The 25,585-nt window shown below is 41.7% G+C and overlaps 2 protein-coding genes across 7 annotated transcripts in view; one reads left to right on the top strand and one right to left on the bottom strand.

Annotated features, from left to right (window-relative positions):
* ALDH1L2 (aldehyde dehydrogenase 1 family member L2) overlaps positions 1-2,833 on the bottom strand; it is a 55,183-nt gene extending 52,350 nt beyond the window's left edge. For 2 of the 4 annotated variants that reach the window (XR_009246736.1, XM_058673437.1), the window contains exons 1-2: positions 2,707-2,833; positions 382-517 (exon numbers count right to left, since the gene is read on the bottom strand). Coding sequence is in view for 3 of the 4 variants with exons in the window: in XM_058673437.1 (XP_058529420.1) it covers positions 382-450 (69 nt within the window). In the remaining variant the exon portion in view is untranslated. Of the gene's footprint in view, positions 1-381; positions 518-2,614 lie in introns of all 4 variants that reach the window. The other 2 variants (XM_058673439.1, XM_058673438.1) reach the window with 2 other exon arrangements.
* A 290-nt stretch (positions 2,834-3,123) lies between these two features.
* WASHC4 (WASH complex subunit 4) overlaps positions 3,124-25,585 on the top strand; it is a 58,142-nt gene continuing 35,680 nt past the window's right edge. The window contains exons 1-14 of one of the 3 annotated variants that reach the window (XM_058673434.1): positions 3,124-3,276; positions 5,911-6,050; positions 9,294-9,347; positions 9,437-9,502; positions 10,837-10,882; positions 11,323-11,390; positions 15,544-15,626; positions 16,800-16,842; positions 17,291-17,394; positions 18,197-18,317; positions 19,265-19,388; positions 19,492-19,619; positions 21,101-21,261; positions 24,688-24,814. In XM_058673434.1, the coding sequence (XP_058529417.1) occupies positions 3,216-3,276; positions 5,911-6,050; positions 9,294-9,347; positions 9,437-9,502; positions 10,837-10,882; positions 11,323-11,390; positions 15,544-15,626; positions 16,800-16,842; positions 17,291-17,394; positions 18,197-18,317; positions 19,265-19,388; positions 19,492-19,619; positions 21,101-21,261; positions 24,688-24,814 (1,326 nt within the window). In that variant the 5' untranslated portion in view covers positions 3,124-3,215. Of the gene's footprint in view, positions 3,277-5,910; positions 6,051-9,293; positions 9,348-9,436; positions 9,503-10,836; positions 10,883-11,322; positions 11,391-15,543; positions 15,627-16,799; positions 16,843-17,278; positions 17,395-18,196; positions 18,318-19,264; positions 19,389-19,491; positions 19,620-21,100; positions 21,262-24,687; positions 24,815-25,585 lie in introns of those variants that run through there. The other 2 variants (XM_058673435.1, XM_058673436.1) reach the window with 2 other exon arrangements.

Genomic DNA, 25,585 nt, shown 5'->3' with positions numbered 1-25,585 from the left:
ATTGGCAAACCTAGAGGAAAAGAGACATCAGAAACAGGAAAGAGATGTACAGGAAATGCAGACGTCTGAATTACCAGAAAAGACTTCAGCATTTTGACTTCCTACATTGATAGCTGTTATTTTTAAGTGAGGCTGCAAGAATCATTAGGTCAGCCAAATCTGGAACCTTTTAAAAAAGGCTTAGCAATGTGGTGACATTCTTACCATCTCAGTGGTTGGTAATGCTGTACCTTCCAATGCCTTAACTACTTTCTTGCTTGCTTTACATATGCTATGGGTTTTGCATTGTGAGAATGAGTGGTGGTCTCTAAGGTCAGTAAGCAAGTATGTGAGTCCCACAAGGGTCCAAGCTCTCATCTCTAGAACCCATGAATATCTCACCTTTACATGTTTAAGTGTCCGTGAATGTCCTATTTTTACATGTTCAGAGAACTCAGCAGGTATGTCCATAGCAAGATGGTGTGACCCGGAGCTGACCTCAGGCAAGCCAGGTAGGTTGGATGTAACCACAGGAGTGCTTTAAAGAGGAAGGCAAGAAGGTCAGTCAATAGTGGGTACAATAAAAATGAGATCTGACTAATGCATAAAAAGAAAACAAAAGGCAAGGGAATGGATTCTCCCACAGAAAACCCCAGAGCAAGCAACCCAGCTGTCCCTGGGACTCCGACCCCTCAGGGAGCCTCACTCTGGACTTGTGACCTCTGGAACTGAGACAGTTTTAGGCTGCTTCAAACTACTAAAGTGATGACAGTTTGTTAGAGTAGCAACGGGAAATGATCACACAGCTACAAAGGGAAGTGCATCAACAGATACATCTTAAGTGGTGGGGATGGTGGGTACTGTGGCATAGTGGGTAAAGCTACCACTTGCAGTGCCAGTGTCCCATGTCCCAGGTATGCTCCACTTCTGATCCAGCTCCATGCTAATGGCCTGGGTGGCAGCAGAGGATGGCTCAAGTGTTTGGGTCCCTGCACCCACATGAGAGACCTGAATAAAGCTCCTGGCTTTAGCTCGGTTCATTCTTGCCTGTCGTGGCCATCTGGAAAGTAAACAAGTGAGATTGTCTCTCTCTCCTTCTCTCCCCTTGTCTAGGCCTCTCCCCTTTTCTCTGTAATTGACTTTCAAACTAAATATTAAAGACAAGATCTGAAGTGGTAAATACTGTGGAAGTGCAGGGCTGTGATAAACAGTCCAACCAGGTACAGACCCCAGAGTGAGGGAGCATCCACCGTCACAGGGATCCGGCTGAGGGAAGCCTTGCAGGCAGCAATGATCAGAAGTCGGCTGGCAGGCAGGCAGCTTCTGGGGGCAGCTGTTCTAGAGTTCCTACGGGCCCTCAAAACAGCACAATCTCATCCATATGAAATGCTCCTCTTCCTTCTCCAAGATTGCTGTTCAGCAAGGACTGTGTGACTGAAGAGTAGCAGACACTCAGTTCCTCCCAGCAGCTAACTGCTCTCTGTAGACTAGGTCTAAGGAACATATGTGTGGGCCCAGCGGCATGGCCTAGTGGCTGAAGTCCTCGCCTTGAACACCCCAGGATCCCATATGGGCGCTGGTTCTAATCCCGGCAGCTCCACGTCCCATCCAGCTCCCTGCTTGTGGCCTGGGAAAGCAGTCGAGGACGGCCCAAAGCCTTGGGACCCTGCACCCGCGTGGGAGACCTGGAAGAGGTTCCAGGTTCCCAGCATCAGATCGGCGCGCACTGGCCCGTTGCGGCTCACTTGGGGAGTGAAACATCGGACGGAAGATCTTTCTCTGTCTCTCCTCCTCTCTGTATATCTGGCTGTAATAAAATAAATAAATCTTTTTAAAAAAAAAGAAACATATGTGTTACCACAAATAACTTGCCAGTTATTGGGTGTGCTTTTCTTTTTATCTCATATCTCACTTGTAATTTTCTAACAAAGTTTAGAATTCTGTGGCCCAACACAGTGGCCTAGCAGCAAAAGTCCTCGCCTTGAATGCGCCACGATCCCATATAGGCACTGGTTCTAATCCTGGCAGCTCCACTTCCCATCCAGCTCCCTGCTTGTGGCCTGGGAAAGCAGTTGGGGATGGCCCAAATGGTGCTCCTATGGGATCGTGGTGTGTGTGAGGCACTGCCCCCGGCTCAGTGAATTCCTTTTGATAGCAGAGGATGGCAAGGCGCCTTGGGTTAAGAGAGTCAGTCCAGAGGCTGAGTTCTGAGTTTACACGAGAGGGGTTGGCTTTGAGTTTCAGGAGGATGCTCTTCAAGACACCATTTGCTCAGGACTTGACAAAATACACGACTAAAGTCTTCATCAAGTTTACCTCAGCCTCCACCCAGATTCCCACTTTCTGCTCAGCAACACAAACTTTTTCTGTGGTAACCACTGTCCTGTTTGGGGCGATGTGAATTTTTGTATTACTACACACATACGCATTCCTATAGCTTCAAGGTACAAATGTAGCCATCCATATACTTCTGTCTACAACTGTTTCCGGTTGGTCCTTGCCCTTGTAACTGAGTTCCTTCGATGAATACTCAAGCCGTTCATACTGCACCTGTACCAAGTTTTAGGATCTTATTCCCTTTTGATAAACACTTTGCGTTTTGTTAGTAGCTATTTAAAATCCCATTGCAACGAACCTTCCTGGGTTCTCAGTGTCTGTGTCCGTGCAGCTTGGGGTAAGGCCTGTGGGAAGTAAGAGGGCGCACTGGCGAAGGCATTGGGAACGCACCTTTTCTGGTCTGTGAAAGACCGCAGGTGAGCGCCAGGTAGGCGCACGAGTTAAGCTCCCGCGTCGGGGTGTTCCTTAGGTAGCTCCTCCCCTCGCACCGTGCCAGCGCGGCGTCCGGAGCGCTGGCCGCGGCCATGGTGCTGGCCACGCGGACCTCGCCGTCCTGCAGCGCTGTCCTCCCACCCCATGAACTGTGCCCTACGCCGGGGCGACCGAGGGAACATCGCCTCCACACAGCCGACCGACCCTGAAGGTGCCGCCGCGACGTCCGAGTGCGGGCGAAAGACGAAGCCGCAGATGGCCACCAGCCCGGCCGCGTCCGGCCTCCGCGGAGGACTCGCTTTCCCAGCGGCCCCTGCGGCCGAAGGGGCGACGAGCGCGGCCGGCCCTGGCGCGCGGGGGCGGGGCCAGGCGCGGGGCCGGAAGTCACGTGCGGTGACAGGCGCCGGGGTGAGGCCGCCGCCGCTGTGGGGGCAGTCGGGGCCGCTTCTGTGGGAGGCGCCGTGGTGATGGCTGTGGAGACGCTGTCCCCAGACTGGGAGTTTGATCGCGTTGACGACGGCTCGCAGAGTAAGGGAGCGTCGGGCCTCCTGCGGGAGGGCTCGGCGTCGGGACACTTGCTGTCCCTGGGGATGGGAGCGGGACGCGCCCTCCAGCGTCGCTTTCGGGGTGTGTGTGTGTGTATTTGGGGGGGGTCCCCGTTAATGGCTTGGCCTCTCCGGGGGGACCCCAGAGCGGCGTCCGCTCTCTGCTGCCCGGAGCCCCTGCTGGACGCGCCCTGGGAGCCGGTGCTGCCCGCATCGCCGGCCCCCTCGGGGGTTCTCGGCTCGGAGCCTTCGGGTCTAGAGGAGACTGGGTTCCTGTTTCGGTTTCCTGTTTTTCTTCCTTTCCTTCCAAACCAACTTTGAGAATCTGGGGTGTTTTTCCTCCTCACGTACCGCTGAGAAGAGCCCCTCACCCGAATACCACTTTGATCTTCTCTCAGGCCTTTTATTTATGCTCCATAGTGTTTTTGAGATGATGCCCTAGATGTTGCCATCGGAACTACAAAGGTTTCAAATGTTACAGAAAATCTGCCACGAGTTTTGCTTCAGAAAGCCGACTTGTCTAATCTTAACATAAAAGTGCAACCAGAGGCATTTAGCAAATTTTCTTTCAGCTCAGTGTAGAAGTATTTTAATGAAACTCGAACTGAGGTTAATACGAATTGTCAACCTGTTTCTCATCATACTATTTGTCTTACGGTTAGGCAACGGGAGCATCTTTCTTGTGAATTTTCTTAATGCATCGTTGTCCTCACAAAGTGGAATGTTCATTAAAATTTGGGGTGAAGGCCTGTGATGATTAAAGCCGCCACTTGGAATGTTGCTATGGGTGCTGACTCAAGGCCTGGCTGCTCCACTTCCAATCCTACTCCCCTACTAATGATCTGGGAAAGCAGCAGAGGATGGCTCAAAATCTTGGGCCTCTGCACCCCCTGAGACCCAGTAGAAGCTTCTGGCTTCAGGCTGGCCCGTGCTTGGCAATACAGGCCGTTTGAGGAGTGTACCAGCAATTGGAAGACCCGTCTCTCTCTTTTTCTCTCTGTAACACTGCCTTTAAAATAAATAAAAATAAGTTAAAATGTCGGTAGGCAAATCGGTTTTATTAGCTAAGGGTAAACTGCATCCAGGATCGCTTACAATTTTTCATAAAACATTCTATAAGATCGTAACTCTTTTGAGGCATAACAAACGTTGTAGGTGATAAAAACCTTTTGTAGAAAGGATTTTGTATTGACTGTTACAAAGGAGACTGGACCTTGAGATGGGTGAAGTTGTATGGACTCAGGTCCTTCATTCAAATACATGTGAAGCACTGTAATTGGACTTGAAATTGGAGGGACTTCCGAATAGAAAGATCTGATTTGCACGGCAGACATTTTCCGCAGTGCTAGGGCCTCGGGACACAGGTAAACTAGGCATGCAGTGTGCGGGGACAGGTAGGCTTGCTAAATAGGGGTGTTCTGGGAATCTGACTTTTAAATCAGCATGTAGTTCTTACTTCAAGTTTATTTTACCTTTTGTCAATTTTACAGCTACTCCCAGCAAGGACCTTTAAAGTTAGTACAGGTTGTGGTTACTGCATTGAGAATTCCCCTAACAACTCTGAAAGAGTCACTTATGGGCATGTGTTCCTGAGTTTAAGCTCCTGCGCGCAGCTTTGGTTGATCATTTCCCTAGGCCTGTAGGAATCTGCACTGTTGAGATGGTCGCAGGAAAGAACAGACCATTCTCTGTACCTCCTCTCCACTAATGTTTGCACTGTGAATCCCTTCCAGAGGCTGTTTTCCCAATTGGCAAGTCTAGCTGTAGAATGAGAGAGAACCTCCGGGAGCTGAATTGATGCTCCTGGTTCAGAACTGGCTGCGAAGTGAGGCAGAGTAGAGGACAGAGTCTCGGGCGCTTTGTGCAGTCTGAGGCGAAGCACGGTCACAGTTGCTCTGTACTCATTTGAAGAGAAACTTTTTCTTTTTTCTTAGAAGGTGAAAAGTAAATAAAGTTATGTCTGTACAGAAATTGGTTGGAGGTGAATTTGTTGCCTTTGAGAATAAGTAGAGAATTCTTAAGTATAAAGTGAAATATTTTTATTAGTTTAGATGAGCAGTCATTTTTAAATCCAGGATTTTTTTCCCCAGTGACTCCTTAAATTCATGTGTATATTTTGTCAGTATTAGGACAGTATTCCGTACTCAGCTGGTGTTTATCCTGGACCTTTTGGCCTGATTATGATCATTTAATGATTGAAATAGCTTGGTAAATTTTAGGAATCGTGGGAGTAATGATCAGATCTGAAACTTGCATTTTAACGAAAGTCAGGTGTATTTTTAAATGGTTTACCGTGTGTAAAATACTGCTTCTGTAACAACACGTTCTTACATCTGCATGATTTGTTTTTACAACAAAGTTGTTTAGAACTAGAACATAGAGGTTGATTAGTCTAAGGCATCACCCAGTCTGTGTAAACGCGCTACTGCTTATACAAGTATCTTAGGTATTTGGAGAAGATTGAAGGCTGAGCAGTGTAACTTTGAACTTTTTCTCATAAGTTTAGACCTTCCAAAGTAATAATTAACAGTGCTTGATTGTGACTTCATGTTATTTTATGTTCTGTAATTCATTACTTGTACTTATCGCATACTTTTTTTTTAACTTTTAAACTTAGAAATTCATGCTGAAGTCCAGCTTAAAAATTATGGGAAATTTCTTGAGGAATATACGTCTCAACTGAGAAGAATTGAGGACGCGCTGGACGAGTCCATTGGCGACGTCTGGGATTTCAATCTTGATCCCATAGCATTAAAGGTTTGATTTTTTTTTTCTGGTATTTGTGTATTTTCAGGACATACTAGGTCTTCAAAAACAATGAAAAGAAACTTGAAGAAGGTTGTTAATTTCTTTTTCTTTAAGCCCTTTAGGTGTCTTAATTTCCCCCTTTTTTTTTTTAAGGAACAATACAAACTCAAATCCTTTATTGTCAGAGAATGGCAGAAAGGCCGCCTTTTCAAGCTAGCCTTTGATTTTTATTGTCAAGAAAATGAAGACACCAGGATAGGATATTCAGGCTTTTATTATTCAAGTTATTTTACTACATTGAAATGCATGGTTTTTTTATTTTTTTAAATTTTTTTATTTTTATTACAAAGTCAGATATACTGAGAGGAGGAGAGATAGAGAGGAAGTGGAGCTGCCGGGATTAGAACCAGCGACCATATGGGATCAAGGCGAGGACCTTAGCCACTAGGCCACACTGCCAAGCCCGAAATGCACGTTTTTAAACAGTATTGGTTAATACATTTTGCCGGATTTACATGCATAATCATGTAACTTATATCCCAATTAAGATATAGAATATTCTAATCATTTCCAAAAAGTTCTAGTTGGCTATAGAGGGGAACTTGATATATGGATAGTTTTTGAGTATGTATAAAATATCTTACTGTTTCCTTTGAGAAAGTTCTGTCTTATTCCATCACTGTGTTGCTATGTAAGTAATAACTAGTATTTATTGAGTACTTACTGCATACTTGACATTGTCCATAGTCAGTCATACACGGACTTGTTGAATGATGATTGTGTTGATGTCGTATCACACAACTCACCTTTAGGAATTTTACAACTCAGTGATTTTTTGTGTTTTGACAGGGTTGTTCAACCATTACCGTAGTCAATTTTAGAACATTTTACCGCCTAAAAAAAGAAATCTTAGACACATCGGTAGTCCCTCCTTTCCTCATGCCGTTGTACCCGCTCACGCCAGCCACTCTACTCTGGCTCTGTGGATGTTTCCTATAAGAGGACCGTGAGATGAGGTCCTTTGCGGCTGGCTCCTGCCATTTAGCATAGTGTTCTCAGGGCTCATCTGTGGCCACCATGTGTCAGTACTTAGTGTGTTTATTTCTTCGCTTGAGTAGGAGTTCCAGGCAGGTTTGCTTTTTTTGTTGTTGTTGTTGCTTTATTCCAAGGCATGTTTTCATTAGTATGCTCACCTATCTTTTGTATGTTTTAGCTTGTGGTAATGGCAGTACTCTGTCCATATACTTTGGCCAGCCAATTTCAAGATGTCGGGCCCTTATTTGACTGTAGGATTGAGGATGAGGTTTATTTTCTTTTTGTTAAAAGCCTTTTATTGATTGTAAGTATTGTCCTGTAGATCTAAATATTCTGTCTTAAGTGGCTCCGTTGCATTGCACCTGCAGAGGCCGTGGGGGATAACACCATGTGCCTGGGCCCTTGCTGCGTATCTGGAACACCTGGATGGAGCTCTGCGCTCCTGTTTTGGCCTGGGTCAGTCCTGGAAGTAGATGGAAGAGCTGTCTGTCTGTTTCTCTCTCTCTCTCTCTCTCTCTCTCTATGTAAACTCTGCCTTTCAGATGATTTTTTAAAAGTATTTCAAAAGAACTTCAAAAGATTACTTTAAAAGGGGGTAACTTAATAAAAATTTCTAAAGCTTTTAATTAATTATTCCCTTACAGAAGAAAACTGTATCAGACTTAACCAAAGACAGACAGAGAGGCCAGCACTGTGGTTTATTAACAGGTAAAGCTGCTGCCTTCCACACTGGCATCCTGTATGGTGCCAGACTGTGTCCCAGGTGCTCTACATCAGATAACTCCCTGAGAAAGTCCTGGGAAAAGGCAGCTGATGGCCTGAGCGTTGGACCCTGTCACCTGGTGTGAGAGCCACATTACGCTGTTTGACTTCTGCCTTCAGTTGGGTTCAGCCTTGGCTATTGCAGCCATCTAGGGGAGTGGAACAGTAAATGGAAGATCAAGCTCTCTCTCCATCTCTGTAATTCATTTTTTTTTTGAGGTTTATTTATTTATTTTATTGCAAAGTCAGATATAGAGAGGTGGAGAGACAGAGAGGAAGGTCTTCCATCCAGTGATTCATTCCCCAGGTGGCTGCAATGGCTAGAGCTGGACCAGTCTGAAGCCAGGATCCAGGAACAACTTCTGGGTCTCCTACATGAGTGCAGGGTCCCAAGGCTTTGGGCCGTTGTCCTCCACTGCTTTCCCAGGCCACAAGCAGGGAGCTGGATGGGAAGCGGAGCTGCCGGGATTAGAATCGATGCCCATATGGGATCCCAGAGCATGCAAGGTGAGGACCTTAGCTGCTAGGCTATTGCACTGGGCCTCATCTCTGTAACTCTCAAATAAATAAATCCCCAAAGCAAAACCAATTACCAGTGTCTTGTAAAGCATTAGTTCTGTAAATAATCTGATTTGTTGCAACATTGGAACTTTTTAAAAGCCTTGCTGTTGGACTGTAAGGACCCTTTGGTCCTGAAATCTGTCTCAGCTCATTTTGTAAAGGAATGAAATCCTCCCAAAGTTTCATCTTCCTCTCCAGAAGGTTATTTTATTATCGGGTGCACTCTAACCCCTCTCCCAGCTGCTTTGTTAGGAACCTCCGTAGCTCCATTGTTGGGGAGTTATTTACTGTGTTTACATTTATACAAACGGCCTTGCTTAGTATTTTGGGAAAATCACAAACTCAGACAAAATCTTTGGAACAGAAAGTATGACCTCATGAGAAAGTGTATCTATGGCTTACCTACTTGAAAAGTTAACTGTTAGCATGTAACCAGAAGAAAAGATTTCGCTTAACAGATAAAATCAGAGTGAGCTGACCTTAAAACAGTGAATTGAGCACTGTATTTTAAGTGTTTCTGAAAATACATTTTCTTTTTCCATTGTGGTCATTATAACTTTTTATCCATGTAATTGTGTATTACTGAATTTATGCATGCGTAACAAATTCCAGCATTGTAGGAGGCCTTTTACTGTGATCTTTAACTAGTGAAGCTTGCTAATACCAGTGTTACGTTATTACCCTCCGTTTTCTAACACTCTATTTGTAGTCAACAACCTTGTACCTTACAGGGCAGCTTGATTGTGTCATGTTGGACCCGTTTCTTTCTGAAATCGCTTATTTTTGTTACTGTGTTATCTAATGAGATGCTAGCTGCAGTGTCTTAATACAAGTTTGATAGGATAAATTTCAGTGACTTTACAAATATACATTTTTTACGTTTGTTTTTTGCAGCTATTGCCTTATGAACAGTCTTCCCTTTTGGAACTCATAAAGACTGAAAACAAGGTACAAAATCCTTAATCAAAAAAACATGTTTTAAAAATGTCTTTAGTGATAATTTACTTAAATTTCTTTTATTTTTCTCTTAAAACTAGGTCTTAAACAAAGTCATCACTGTTTATGCTGCGCTTTGTTGTGAAATCAAGAAATTAAAATATGAGGTGATGATTTGTATTCTTAAAACTTTTACAAACAGATCATTTTAAAGCAGTTACGTGTTCGGGATGCTGTAGCACTTAGGTTGCCTATGCCCCACAGGAGTGGACCTCAGTTGGATGCTCTATCCAGGCCCCTCACTGTAGCTCCTGCTGGTGGAGATCCTGGGAGGCAGAGGTGGTGGCTTGAGTGGCTGGGTTCCTGCCAGCTGGTTGGGAGGCCTGGATTTTGTTCCTGGCTTTTTGCCCTGGCCCAGTTCTAATCATTGTGAGCATCTGAGGAATGAATCAATGGAAGAGAATGATATCTCTTTCTCTCTGCCTCTGAAATATTTTTTAATAAGATAAATATGTGCTTACATATGCCCAGTGTGCAATAAATATACATGGAATATATTATTTATTTAAAGTAATAGTAATACTAAGAATGCAGTTTGTAGTACTGATGATAATACTACCATTCGCAGAATATTTTGTGCCAGAAACACAATTAATGCTTATAACAACGCAGCGAGTAGGGGAGAGTAGATGAGGAAACTAAGATGTAAGAGAACAATTGTCACGTAAAATTTTATTGGTAGTAAATGGTTGAATGCAGGTCGGCATATCTTCTTTTTTTTAAAGATTTATATTTTATTTTTATTGGAAAGTCAGATACAGAGATGAGGAGAGACAGAAAAGAAGATCTTCTGTCAGCTGATTCACTCCGAAGTGGCTACAATGGCTGGAGCTGCACCAGTCCCAAGCCAGGAGCCCAGAGCCTCTTCTGGGTCTCCCAATGGGTGCAGGGTCCCAAGGCTTTGGGCCATCCTCCACTGCTTTCCCAGGCCACAAGCAGGGAGCTGGATGGGAAGTGGGGCTGCCGGGATTAAAACTGGTGCCCATATGGGATCCTGGTGCGTGCAAGGCAAGGACTTTAGCTGCTAGGCTACTGCACTGGGCCCTGCATAGTTTCAAAGTTTGTATTGCAGGCTGTGTCTGTTTTTCCAGATATAACTGGTATTTTAAAAAAATATGCATTCAGTTTGGTTTATCCAAAAGCCATTCAAACTGGTAGAAGCAGTAGCCTTCATGCTTTTCCTCCTGAGTTCCATGAACTAAGGGAAGGGTGTGGGACACAGTGTGGTGAGATGAGATAAAGCAAAAGGAACCGTGATAGAGCTGTTTATCAGTTGTATCTTTGTTAAGGGTAGATTGAATTAATTTATGTTGTAGGCAGTTTTTAAATTTAAATGAATTTGCATAAATCATGTGGTCCTCTATTATTAAATATAGAGATTTATAAGAGGCTAGAAATTTGAAAATGAAATGATCTTTGAAATTATTTTAATTTTTAACAGGCTGAAACTAAATTTTACAATGGTCTCTTGTTTTATGGAGAAGGAGGTAAGTTTTACAAGTTGTAGAGTTGTAATGAGATGATGCCTTCTTTGACATTGAAATGCACAAATATTTAACAGATAATACGACCACTGCCATGATTACTCTGTGAAGTTAAATTACAGTTTTTGTTGATTTGGTTAAATGAGTGGGAGAAAAAGTGATGAAGCAATAGCAGTTTCTCTGAAATTGATTTGTGATATTTTCATGTTACAAAGTGTTGTGGCCAGATGAAATTTTTCTTTGAATTCGTTAGATAGTGAAGTAGGGAATTACCTTTAATTGTATGGTTAATGATTGCCTTATTTTTTTTCCTACATATAAAAATTGTTTCTGATATTGTTCATATTAGGAAATGTCCTAATCAAAAACATTCCCTTTTGTTCGCTGTTGATTGAGTTGAAGGTAAAAGATGTGAAGGTGGTTCTTGATGTTGTCTCTCACAGCTGCAGAGTCCAGCATGGCGGAAGGAGACTGCCAGATTCAGATGGGCAGATTCATCGCGTTCCTGCAGGTAACTGGACTTGATTTTATAGTGAGGTTTTTTGAAAAGTCCAATCAAATGACATGGATTTTAAACTTCTGACGCTTTCAGATGCCCAGAATGGTAAGACACTGATGTTGGGCTACAGGTTCTTAAAACATGCTCAAACATTTTTAGGAAAATAGATACTAAAGTAATTTTGTATAATTTTATTTATGGACAGTTTGTCATCTTGCTTTTTTTTTTTTTTTGAGATTTATTTTTATTTGAAAGGCAGAGTCAGGGAGAATGAGGGAGAATCTTCTGTGTGCCTGTTCATTGCCCTAAATAGCCGCAGTGGCTGGATTGAACCAATTTGAGTCCAGAAGCGTCCTCCTGGTCTCCCACGTGGGTGCAGGAGACCAAGGACTTGAGCCATTCTCTGTTGCTTTCCCAGGCTGCAAGCAGGGAGCTGGATAGGAAGTGGAGCAGTCAAGACATACGCCAGAGCCCTTGTGGGATGCCAGCACCATGGGCAAAAATTACATAGGCCTGCTACACAGTGGCACTTCCCCCATCTTTTTGTTTGTTGGTTTTAAAGATTTACTTATTTATTTGGAAGTGTTAGCTTCACTCTCCATGTGGCTGCAGTGGCCGCGGCTGGGTCAAGCTGAAGTCAGGAGCCAAGAGTTCTTCCAGATATTCCATGTGGGTAGTAGCAAGAGCCCAACCGCTTGAGCCATTTTCCACTACTTTTTCCTAGGCCATTAGCAGGCAGCTGCATTGGAAGTGGAGCATCTGGGACTTGAACTGGTGCCTGTATGGAAAGCTGACATTGGCATTTGTGGCTTTTTGTACTATGCCACAATTCCAGCCTCATCATCTTGCCTTTTAAAAGCATTTAACTGCATACCAATAGGAAGACAGGTTTTATCAGCAGAAGTTAAACGAGAGGATTACATTTTTACTTGAGTAACTAGGTTAACAAGCAGCACTTGATGCTTCTAATATAATGTCTTAGTTTACACATGCTTTTATCTGCATATGTTTAGTTTGTCTTTGTCTTAGTTTCACCAAAAAATAAAATAACTCCTATTCCCCTGCTGTTATTAAACACAGTGCAGTACTAAGATGAGCATGGGAGACAGGGAAAGCACAGGCTCTGATGGTCCCCAATTCCATGAGTCCTGGGCCCGGGATCCAGTAGGTCGCCAATCAGGCAGAACTGTGCTCACATTCCTCGTGTCCTTCCTATTGTCTGTTTGTCTACTTGACCTAATTGAGGTCATATTGTTGATCACACAGCGTGTGAATTCAAGGTCCTTTCCAGAAAGCAAATCCCGTAAGATATTTTAACAGCTGTAGGCCATAGGATGTGAAGTTGTTGCTGTGGTTTGGACAGGATATGGCTCCTTGGAACCCAGAAAGATATTTGAAGTTGAAGCCCAGAAGTTTTAAGTGGTACTGAAAGGTAGGAAGAACAAGGGTAGAGATCTAGTTTGCACCAGGAGAACTCTAGGTAGCTGAAATTGTCCTGTGGGGTTTGTAGTTAGAGTAGATTTCATCTGTTTTACCAGCCACAAAAGAGCATCAGCATGTTACTGTTTATATGTATCTTCTAGTGTGCACCTTAAACAATGTTTATTTTTTAAAGAATTATGTATTTTTATTGGGAAGTCAGAGTTAAAGGAAAGGAGAGACAGAAAGAAGACATCTTTCATCTGCTCATTTACTCCCGAGCTTCTGCAACAGCTGGAGTTGAGCCAGTCTGGACCCAGGGGGTGCCTCCTCCAGGTCTCCCATGTGGGTTCAGGGGCCCAAAGCCTTGGGCTAGTCTGCTGCCCTCTCAGGCCACCAACAGGGAGCTGAATTGCCAGTAGATGAGTTAGGACCCCAACTAGTACCAAATGGGATGCTCACGCTTCAGGCTGAGCTGGGTGTGCCACCACACTGCCCCCTGTTTGTTTGTTTGTTTGTTTGAAAAGAGAAATTAAATACAGAGTTGGTTGCATAGGAATTAGAGGCTTTCTGAGGTAATCTGTAGAAAGCAGACATACTCTTTCAGGGGATGAAATGGAGAAGGTTGGGGTTACCACAATCTGGAGTCTTAGAGAATAACTCCCCGGGGGTTGGCACCCATGCCTGTGCGGGCTGACCTGCAGCTGGTGCCTTAGAGAGGGCAGTTGGTGGTTGGTTCTGGAGTTCTGCAAGAAGCTGGGGCTGGAGTGAACTGCACTGCTGCCGTCAAAGTCGCGCCTGCCAGCATCGTGGTGACCGACAACAGGAAGAAGCAGATGCTCCTTGTGTGCCTCGTGGCCTGCTTTCCAGTGCCATGTTTTTACAGAACCGAGCAAGAATGGTGGGGGCCAGTGAGTGTGTCAACTTACTCTTTCAGTTTTGTCAAATTTTGCATTTCTTATTTGGAGTGCATTCAAGTTTAGAATTGTTAGTGACTCCTGATAAATGTGATTTATGGTCATTGTGAGAGACCTTGTTAATCCATAATTATGAATGTAACATATAAATGTGAAAGTACGTATTACTGAACACAGGTGGAACATCCCTAATCCAAATATTGGAAACCTGAAATGCTCCAGAATCTGACACTTTTAGTGCCAATGTGATGCCAAAAGTAGAAAATTTCATAGTTTAAAACTTTTGTTTCATGCACAAAATTAATAAAATTGTTGCAGAAAATTACCTTCAGACTTTAAGGTGTGTATGAAACATAAGTGAATTTCATGTTTAATCTTGGGTTCTAGCCCCCCAATATCTCATTATTTATGTGAAAATATTTCAGAATCCAAAATACCTCTGGTATCAAGTATTTTAGAGAAGGGGTTCTCACCCTGTGTAGTAGCTAGCTACAGGAAACCTATTAACATCTGTTTTTGCACTAATGTTGCTGTGCTTGATCCTTTTGCTTAATATTTATCTTTTTCCATTTTCTCAACCTTTCTGTGTCATAAAATGTAATGTTTTAGTTGTGTTTCTTTGAAATTCCAAATATTGCCACGCACTGTGTAATGTATTTTGCCGAACAATGGACTGTGTTTGTGGCAGTGATTCTACAGATTGTCCCACTCATGATTTCATGGCTGTCTTTTTCATGTTGAATGCAGTCCCTTTGCACAGCAAGGGAGCTGGCTGAAGACTCTTTTCCCAGAACATACCCTTGTGAGTGTGCCATGTGTGGCTCTCTGAGTGAATGAGGACACTGATTCCAGAAGGATTGCTGTTTTCATATAATCTGACAACCTCTGCCCATTAAGTGGTTAATTTATTCAATCTTTGGTCTAGTCATTTAACTGCATTTGCTTCTATTTTTGTATTTTGTGCTTGCGCTGAGTCCTTTATTATTGGTTCTATGCTCTTGTTAAGCTTTTAGAAGTTTAATAAGAAATATAATACTAGAGCTACTTAAAATTAAAATGAATTATGTATTTCCATTGTCAAAAGCTTTGGTTTTGGATCTCACAGCTGGGTAAAGTTTTATTTTTAGACATTGAACAAGAATGTTTGTGAGCCTAGATTAGTTAGGAACTGCTCTTGATGTGGGGGGATAGCCCCGTAAAGCTTACCATTTGGAATAGCTGTGGGCTTTACCAGGTTTCAAATGCTTTAGATACAGACTTCTTACAATCTGCAAGTGAGAGCTTCTGAAAAATTTTCGGAAGACGTGGTGCATCGTGGAAGTCAGTTAAGTATTTAATGACGAAATTTCGTCTGTGTACAAAGGCTGCTTCTTGATATGATTAAAGATCATTGAAGCTATCTCATTGTGACTTTTGTGAACTCTCTCCTGTCATTGTCTTACTTCATATAATGGCAATTTTTGAGTGCTTTTATTGATGCAGGTATTCATTTATTTAATAGAAAAAACTTACCAAGAAATGGTAACTGCTGTGCTGGGCGAAGGAGTGAGCTGGTCCCTGACTTTATGGAATTTCAGGAGTCACTGAGGTGTTACCCTTAAAGTGGAGTATGACTGGAATGAAGTAAGAGCACAGCCAGGCGTGACCTAGGGTTGCAGAAGTTATGTTCAACATTGTTTGCTTCGGGGACGCTTTAAGCTGTCTGGCTGCTAGAGATTTGACTGAAAATGACTTGTATTTTTTAGAATTTTCACCATAAAGTTTAGTAAAAAAAAAAATGGTGATGTTAAAGATGACTTTGTGATGTACTCTCATTTCTTTCGTTTCAGGAACTGTCCTGTTTTGTTACCAGGTGCTATGAAGTGGCGATGAATGTGGTCCACCAGTTGGCTGCCCTTTATATCAGTAACAAGTAATGTCTTTTAGAAATATTTTTTGCCTTGAAGATGCCCTAAAGATAAATGTTCTGAAATTACATAATTATCTGAAATTATTTCTGTTCACTCATTCATTCATTCAGTAATCTTTGAACCCCTAAGGTGTTTCAAACACTACTTGATATGTATAATACTAGGTTAATGTGGGATAAGGAACTCATTATTTTGTTGGTTAAAAAAAAACTTTACATTTGATTACATAAAAGAAGCCTTAATATGAAATTAGTGCATGTATCATGTTATCTTCTTTCCCATTTATACTGGTGATTGCCTGACGCTATAAAATCACATGAGGCTTTTTTAAGCTGAAGGCATGCACTTCACTTTTATTTTTAATTTATTTTTTACTTTAATGTCTGAGTTAGAGAGAGAACAGGAGGCAGAGAGGGACAGGGGGATCTTTTCATCCTCTAATTTACCCCCACAAATAGCTGCCCTGTCCAGAGCTCAGCCCAGTTGAAGCCAGGAGTCAGGAGCTTCTTCCAGATTCCACATGTGTGCAGGGGACCCAAGGCCTTGTACCATTCTTGCTGTCTTCACAGGCTGTCGTCAGGGAGCTAGATGGGAAGTGGAGCAGCCGGGATTAGAACCGGCACCCATATGGGATGCCAGCACTACAGGGGGAAGATTAGCCTGATACACCATTGTACTGGCCTTGAGACATCTCTCTTTTTTTAAAAAAGATGTATTCATTTTTATTTGAAAGGCTGATTTTTCAGAGAGGAGAGGCATGGAAAGAAATCTTCCATCCATTGGTTCACTCCACAAATGGCTGCAGTTGCTGGTGCTGGGCCAGTCAGAAGCCAGGAGCTTATGTATATCAGTTTTGTTTTCCTGCCTCCATTCCAGGATAGATCTTCTGGTTTAAATGGGGGAAGTTATTAAATGGGTCCTGTGGCATCTTAGCCCTACACTTGAGCTGGCTGTCATCAGCAAGGACAGCAAGACCCTGTAGGTACGCGTTGGTTCTTTTCTTGAGAAAGTGGAGTATCATAGTGATTCCTTAGATTTTTAAAATTTTAATGCCTGAAATTTTAATAAGATAGATGTGTATGAAAATCCTAAGAGCTCATAAAAATTTGCCTTGAAGTAAGAATGAAGTATAATATAAAAATTTACCTTGAGATTTTTTTTTTTTTCTTTAATAGGATTGCACCCAAAATCATAGAAACAACTGGAGTTCATTTTCAGGTAAACATATTTTAACTTATAACTAATTTCTGCTGTATTTTATTTTTGAGTGTGGTTGGGGAATACAGCAGCTCTAGTGAGACTCAAAGGGGCTTTTTGTTTTGTTTGCGTCTGTTCTCTGATAGGTACAGTTGGTTAAGCATTTCTGATCACTGGACACAGTCTGTGTAACTCTGGCCCCTTTGTGTCTGAGTGCACATTCTTCAAATCGTCTTGGGAGGGAATCAAATATGCAGTGTTACTCTTAAGATATATTGAGAAAAGGATTCTCTGTTCAAGGCCAGTAGTCTATTTGAAGATCAAACCTGTAGCTTAATTAATTGATCTACCCCCGCTTTAGCTGATTCAACTTTTATCCCAAATGAGTTCTTAAAAAAAAAAAAAAATCCACGTGGGGCTTAACTTCTAACTGGTGACTAAATGGTAATCATTTAAGATTTTTTGACAGACTATGTATGAGCACCTGGGAGAACTGTTAACAGTTTTGCTCACCCTGGATGAAATCATTGATAATCATATCACTCTGAAAGACCACTGGACCATGTACAAAAGGTATACCTCTCTAAGTATTCTCTTAGTTTGGTTAATAGTAAAACAAAGAAAAAAGATCTTTGAGAAGACTTGTAGACTTATACATAGAAGAAGGTCCTGTCATTGTTTAATTTCTGGTGGGTTTGCTTCAAAGTGTGTTATGCTTGTATAAAGCATACTTATTCTTCTAATCATGTTTTTTTTAAAGATTTTTTTATTTTTATTTGAAAGGCAGATCAGATTTTTTGGAGAGGAGAGACAGAGAGAAGGATTTTCCATCTGCTGGCTCCTTCCCCAAATGGCCACAGCAGCTGGAGTTGAGCTGATGTGAAGCCTGGAGCCAGCAATTTCTTCCAGGTCTCCCATGTGGGTGCAGGGTCCCAAGGCTTTGGGCCACTCTTCACTGCAGTCCCAGGCCACAAGCGGGGAGCTGAAGCCTCCTAATTCAAAGTGTACTAAAAGGTTAATTTGTCTACCTTAGAACTCATTTATTTTTATCCTTGGGTTCTAGTTAAGTGACAATTTTTCTCTTGAATTTGGTTTCATTTTATTACATAGATAATGGAAATATAGATAAGTACAAAGTTTTATTATGTTCAGTTTATAGCTATTCATTAAATACTTGATAGGTACAGTTCATGAAGCATCTGATTGTAAGGTGATATAAGAAACCATAAGAAAATTGAATGCTGGAATTGCTTTGCTTAAATTTTCAGACATGTAAACTCCAGCAAGAATTATGAATATAAAAGTTTAATTTCTGGTGAAATTTTTAATGTAAGAATTCACTAGGTAGATTTAATAGTTTCTAATCTTCTGCAAGGTTACTGAAATCTGTCCATCACAACCCTTCAAAATTTGGAATTCAGGAAGAAAAACTAAAGCCATTTGAGAAGTTCTTGCTGAAGCTAGAAGGCCAGTTGCTTGATGGGATGATATTCCAGGTACGTAGAGCTGTGTCAGGCTGTAGCAGATGCGCTCATATAAACCAGCTCAGAGTGACAGAGCTTTGCCATCAAGTGCTACTGAATATGATTTTCCTTAGGAAGTGCTTTGGCTTAAAATCATTGTTGGTGTGTACTGAAGTATGTGAGTTATTTTAGTGTCTAGTAACAAACGAAAATAGTAATGTAGAAGATTGTAAATGACATAAAAACAAAACTGAGAACTAAGCCCAAGCATTCTGTCTATTAACTTCTAGACTCAGGTTTGTGCGAGTACTTTAAGAAAGAGCAGCTTACTGCCTCCTAGGTCCAGGAAATGTGGTCTGTCTTCACTATCCTGAATGGGAGCTTCTAACCATGTTTGGCTATTAAAGTGCTAATGCCAAGTTTAAAAGGAAGTTCACTTTATTAGTCTCAATAACCACATTTCTTGTGCTTAATGCTAAACATGTATTTCCTGGCTAGGCTATCCTATCAGCACAGATATAGAGAATTTTCCATCACATCAACAGAGAAAGTTCTGTTGCATTGGTAATTTCCAGCAGAAGCTGCATTATATTTCATTTTAAGTTGTTTTATGGTTACCTTTTGTCCATATTTTGTATGGTTATAGTTTTGTCAGATTGACTTGAAGGAAGTATAAAGTGAAAAATAATACTTTCTGATGTTTTGTTAGAAAGATGTTTTATGTGTCTCCAAGGAGCACATTATCTTTTCATATAGAAGTATAGGTTTGAGATAGAATTTTACTGCTTTCACATAACTGGTACTCAAAAATACACATTTCCATTCAGAAGGGTTTAGGTGTTAGGTTAGACTGAGCTAAGAATGTGAGGTTTTAGTCTTAGTAAATTGCATTATGAATGTAGACATTAATCACATACTATGTGTAAATGCTTAATAGTTTAATATAGAGTAAGTTTCCCTTAAAATGTTTTCTTATCCAGGCCTGCATAGAACAACAATTTGATTCTCTCAATGGGGGAATATCTGTGTCAAAAAATAGCACTTTCGCTGAAGAATTTGCACATAGCATCCGCTCAATTTTTGCAAATGTGGAAGCCAAACTTGGTAATGTAAATTGCGATTTTTTTGTATTTGTCTATAAAGTTGTTGTTTTTTTTAGTGTAATTTTAGTATATTGTTCTGATTTTCCCTGGTGCTGTTTTAATAGGAGAACCATCCGAAATAGATCAGAGAGAGAAGTACGTTGGAATTTGTGGGCTCTTTGTACTGCACTTTCAAATTTTTCGAACTATTGATAAAAAGTTTTATAAGTCTTTATTGGATATTTGTAAGAAGGTAAGAACCTGAAGTTTTTACTTTCAGTTTGAGTAGATTAAATATTTTGAATTTTATTACTACTTACCAAAAAATAACATAATAGTATTCAGCTTTAAAATTCACACATATAAAGAAAGAAGTAACATAGTGGATGCAAATACTCTCTAAATCTCATCTCCAGTGAATGTGTGCTGGTGGATGCTGTTGGTATTTTTCCCTGTGTGTTAAGTTTGTATTGTTACCATGTGTCCGTTTTTCTTTTTCCTGTAGTTTGTTTCTTTTTCTTGTTCTTCATTCTCATTACTGTGTTCTCTGCTGTTTCCATGATGCTACTCCTGGTTCCCAAATTGAGACTTGTTTGTGTTATTTTGGGTACAGGATCTCAAGGATCTGAGCATTTTTTTGTATTTATTTTTTACGTTAGAGTGAAAATAAAGTTTGTAAGGATTCAAATTTCCATTTGCCTTTTTTTTTTTTTAAAGATTTATTATTATTGGAAAGCCAGATATACAAAGAGCAGGAGAGACAGAGAGGAAGATCCTCCATCCGATGATTCACCCCCCAAGTGAGCCGCAACGGGCCGGTGCGCGCCGATCCGAAGCTGGGAACCAGGAACCTCCTCCGGGTCTCCCACGCGGGTGCAGGGTCCCAACGCATTGGGCCGTCCTCAACTGCTTTCCCAGGCCACAAGCAGGGAGCTGGATGGGAAGTGGAGCTGCCGGAATTAGAACCGGCGCCCATATGGGATCCCGGGGCTTTCAAGGCGAGGACTTTAGCCGCTAGACCACGCCGCCGGGCCCTATCTCACTCATTCTTTCCTGATTTTCAGAAGAAAAAAATATTTTAAAAAGCAAAGTGAGATAGGGCCCGGTGGCATGGCCTGGTGGCTGAAGTCCTCGCCTTGAAAGCCCCGGGATCCCATTTGGGCACCGGTTCTAATCCCGGCAGCTCCACTTCCCATCCAGCTCCCTGCTTGTGGCCTGGGAAAGCAGTTGAGGACGGCCCAATGCGTTGGGACCCTGCACCCGCGTGGGAGACCCGGAGGAGGTTCCTGGTTCCCAGCTTCGGATCGGCGCGCACCGGCCCGTTGCGGCTCACTTGGGGGGTGAATCATCGGATGGAGGATCTTCCTCTCTGTCTCTCCTCCTCTCTGTATGTCTGACTTTGTAATAAAAATAAATAAATCTTTAAAAAAAAATAAAGAAAAAAGAAAAAAAAAAGTGAGTGAGATGTACACACACCTGTGTGCTTTGTTTAATATATAGGCAAAGTCAAGTGTCATCTCAGCCCCAGATAGGGAGAACCCTCACTCTGTGTCATAGAAGGTGTTTGTTTCATATTTGAATATTTTTTAGGATTATTTTTTCTAGACAAATTGCCTTTGCTGTGTATTGTAGAACTAGAGTTTATGTGTAGCCTGATTTTTAAATTTTTAATTAAAAAAAATTTTTTTTTTGTAGCTTGCATTTAATAATTTCCCGTTGCCTTTACTGTTTCAGGTGCCAGCCATCACTCTCACTGCTAATATTATTTGGTTTCCTGATAATTTTCTGATCCAGAAAATTCCAGCAGCTGCCAAACTCCTAGACAGAAAAAGCCTTCAAGCCATTAAAATGCATAGGGATACTTTCCTACAGCAGAAAGCTCAGTCACTTACCAAGTAGGTTTTATAAGCAATCATAATAAACTTTTGATATTTATGTTTTCAGATCTTGTAAATATGTGAAAAGGATTTCAGTTATATGATCACGTGTACCTACTCATTACCAGGGAGGGATTGGATAGTCTTATATTTCCATTTTTTAAAAAGATTACTTATTTGAGAGAGATGTCTTCTGCTGGTTTACTTCCCAGATGGCCACAGTGGCCAGGACTAGACCAGGCTGAACTGGGGAGCAGGAGCTTCATTTCATTCTCCCGTTTGGGTGGCAGGCTCCCAAGACTGGAGCCATCTTATGCTCTTTTCCAGGTTACTAGCAGGGATCTAGTTCAGGAGTAAAGGGACTGGGGCACAAACCAACACCCATATGGAATGCCGATGTCACAGCTGAAAGCTTTACCGGCTGTGTTACTACACTGTCCCCAAGAAGCTGATATTCTTTAATATTGGAAATACTGCTTTAAAAATACAATATGTATTTAGATTGTTAATAATTATAATATCCAAGTTTTGAAAGCTAGTGGTTATAATATGTGGACCATGGGGTTTATAGTTCCAATGAACCTTTTTTTTTTTAAGATTTTTCTTTTTTAAATGCAAAGATTTACAGAGAGAAGGAAAGACAGAGATAAAGATCTTCCCTGCAGTGGTTCACTGCCCAAGTGGCGGCAATGGCCAGAGCTGCGCCAATCTGAAGCCAGGAGCCAGGAGCTTTTGCCAGGTCTCCCACGCGGTTACACGGTCCCAAGAATTTGGGCCATCCTCAACTGCTTTCCCAGGCCACAAGCAGGGAGCTGGATGGGAAGTGGAGCAGCCGGGACATGAACTGGTGCTCATATGAGATCCTGGCATGTGCAAGGCGAGAATTTAGCCTGTGAGGCATCGTGCTCTGGGCCTAGTTCTGTGGAATCTTACTAGCTTAGGTCATAGCCTGTGTTTTGTGCTGTCACATTATAAAGGCCAGAAACTAGTATAATACCCCTTGATGGAGCAAGTGAGACTGTCAGAGGGACCAAAGCCAAGCCTTTTTTCTTGGCTCTGAGAAATTGTACAGTGTGGCCTCTGATAGGGGACTCTGAGGAATGATATGCTGGGTTTCTTGGGTTATCTGAGGGACATTCACACTGACGAGGGGACAGATTTGATCAATATCATCCCAGAAGGCTAAAGTAAAATGGAAAGTTGAAGGTGACAAGTAATGATAATTGATAACATGGACTCAGGCTAAAGGCTTTAAGCACATTATCTCATGTACACTCTGTTGCATTCTTGTATGAGAAATAATCTATGCTGGTGGACATCTCACTGTAAGCTAGTTAACTATTCCAGAAACCTCAAATGTTTATTTTAGCAGGAAATCCCAAAAAGTGGGCTAGAAGCTATGGGGATCTGAACATTCAGCTCAGAACCAGGTTCTGACACAACAGCTTTTGATCTTGCTTAGTGCCTTTTTTGGGACAGGAGATTTCTTTTTCTTCATTTTTCCTGTTTGAAATGACATTGACAGTCTGACCATAGCCTTGGTCATTTGGGTCCCTCTTTGTCAGTGGCTTTTTGTTTTGTTTTAAACACGAAGCCGTTTTTCTTTTATGTATTTGTAAGGGTCCATCTGGTGTCGGGATGTAAGAGTGATGAGCCAAAGTGACAGCTGAACCTGTTGCTTTGTGCTGCGAGGGCTGATCTAGAGCAGGCCACGTACCTTGCACTGTGTGTTGCCTTATTGATGACGACGAAGTTACCATCCAGGGCAGCTCTGTGGCGTAGGTCTCTTTCTCTGTGGTTTTTTTTTTTTTTTCCTCCTGACTTCTATCCTCTCCTGTACTCTGTGCGTGCTGATACAAAGACCTATTTTTCTGTTGTCTTTCCCCGTTCAGCTCCTGGCTTCAAATCAGCCCAGCTCCAGCTGTAGCGTCTACTTGGCCAGTGATCTTGCAAATGAAAGATCCCACACTCTCTGTATATCTGCCTTTCAAATAAACAGAATTAAAAAAAAAAAAGAATGACTCAATTTCTGTAGTTATCCTGAATGGTAGAACTTTTTTCTTTTATTCAGTTTATCATTGATTTAGTGCTTTTCAGGATGGAAGGGTTTTGTAGGTGTTTGCATGTATCGTGAATCATTGGCTTCCTAGTAGTCTCACTTTGCATGGTGTTTCTGTGTGGAGTTTCCTCCTGTATACTATGTAAAGTGCTTACTGCAGTGGCTGGCAGAGGTAAGCAGTCAGCCGTTGCTGGATTTGTTTTGTTTAGATGCTTGAAAACCGCTTCCACGGCTCTTGCTCTGGTTCTGTGTCAGGTTGTGTCTTGTACTTGCTGGGTAGTGCTCTTAAGTCATTGTCCCCTTAGTTTTCTTTTCTCTTTTTAAAATGTATTTTATTATTATTGGAAAGTCAGATAAACAGAGAGGAGGAGAGACAGAGGAATATCTTCCATTCGTTGATTCACTCCCAAGTGGCCACAACAGCTGGAGCTGAATCAATCCGAAGCCAGCAGCCAGGAGCCTCTAGCTCTCTCACATGGGTGCAGGGTCCCAAGCCCTTGGGCCATCTTCCACTGCTTTCCCAGGCCACAAGCAGGGAGCTGGATGGAAGCAGGGCTGTTGGGGTTAGAGCCAGTGCCCATATGGATCCCGGTGTGTGCAAGGGGAGGACTTAGGCTACTGTGCCGGGCCTCCCTTAGTGTTTCTCACACATCAGCCAAGGTGATGACAATCCTCAAAAAAGCAAAATTAGACTAAGTCATTCTGTTTAGAATCGCTCATGCCTTCTCAGATAACTCAGTTGAAGTCCCCGCTTCCCACAAGGCCTTCCTCACGTATCTTCCCCACGTATCTTCCCCATCGTGTTGCCCTGGCTTCTTCGATCTCCCTGGTTTTTTTTATCATGGCTGTTCTGTGTGTTCTATTCGTGTTGGTTTTCGTTCTTGCTACTGTTACACAAGCCTACGTTTGTTCTGTATTTTCCTAGCATTCTTTTCTGTCATGGATTTACATGTTATTTATTCAACTGCTTCAAATCTTCCCTCAATATCCTGCATAAGCAGCCTACTTTGCTTATTGTTTAAAATTGTATTTGCCACTTCAGTCCTTGTAGTTTTCACTGATTTTTCCCATAACATGTATTGCCTGATATCTTCTAATTGAAGATTTCAGTTCTTTCTAGAATGTGGAAAAAATGGCACCAAGGATTTGTGTGTTTTGTTTACTGCTGATTTCTGTTAGTCTGCGGTACTGAGATACCCTGGTTGGCCTGAGTGGGCATTGATTGGTTTGGTGAGCATCTGTTGAATGAGTGAACTGTATATGTACATTTAGTGTCTTTTGGAAACCTATTGAAAATGAAGTAGCTGGTAAAAGGAAGTACTGTAACCAATGTGATGAAATAGAAATGTATTTTTAATTTTAATCGCAGTATTTTCCTTTGTTAGAGATGTACAGTCTTACTACGTCTTTGTGAGCTCATGGATGATGAAAATGGAGTCTATTTTATCTAAAGAACAGAGAATGGATGCATTTGCTGAAGACCTCACCAACAGATGTAATGTCTTTATACAGGTAGCTGCATCTTCTTACTTAGAGTGTTTTGGAGACATTAATTTATAGAAATTGCAGTTAGATAAAACCATGAGAGGATACAGCAAGCTTTCATTTTAAAACAGATTGATTTGGTTATGTTTGGATCTTTTGGCGTTATTTAGATTTTTCTGATACACCCATTCAAACCTCCACATCCCCTTCAAAGAATGATTTTTTTGGGGGGGGGAATCATCTCTTAAGTTTTAATGTGTTATGTTTTTATCATTTAGTTTAAAATATTTAAAAATGTTTTTGACTTTGGAGTTTCTTTGGCAGATATATTTTAATTTCTACATATGAGAGTTCTAAGTTACTTCTTATGATTTGCAGCAATAATAACACTTGTATTTGGAGATTTGCTTGTGTCGCTCAGCGTGTAGTGATAAAGAATGTCTTAATTTGCATTTGTGAGTGATAATATGGATGATGGGTGATGGTGTCCATTGCAAGAAAAACATGTTAGTGAGAGCGATTCCCCCATAATTTTTGTGTGTATCTATTTATCTTTGTGGTTCTGTCAGTTTTTGTTTAGTATATTTTGAGACTAAGTACGTACCGTTTGAAGTGAATCAGACCTTTTATTAAGAAATACTTATTTGATATCAGTTCAGATATACAGGTTTCCTATTAGTGCATGATATGTCATTTTGCTTTTTATTTTGATCCTTTCACTTGGAACCTTTCTGACTCTACTTTTTGTGTGTCTCTTATAAGCAGCTTGGATTTTTCTCCCAACCCGATAATCTAGGA

The sequence above is a fragment of the Ochotona princeps genome, chromosome 15, assembly GCF_030435755.1.
Source record: "Ochotona princeps isolate mOchPri1 chromosome 15, mOchPri1.hap1, whole genome shotgun sequence".
Lineage (NCBI taxonomy): Eukaryota > Metazoa > Chordata > Mammalia > Lagomorpha > Ochotonidae > Ochotona > Ochotona princeps.
The sequence above is the reverse complement of the archived record's forward strand: the minus strand, read 5'-3'. Positions and strand labels throughout refer to the sequence as shown.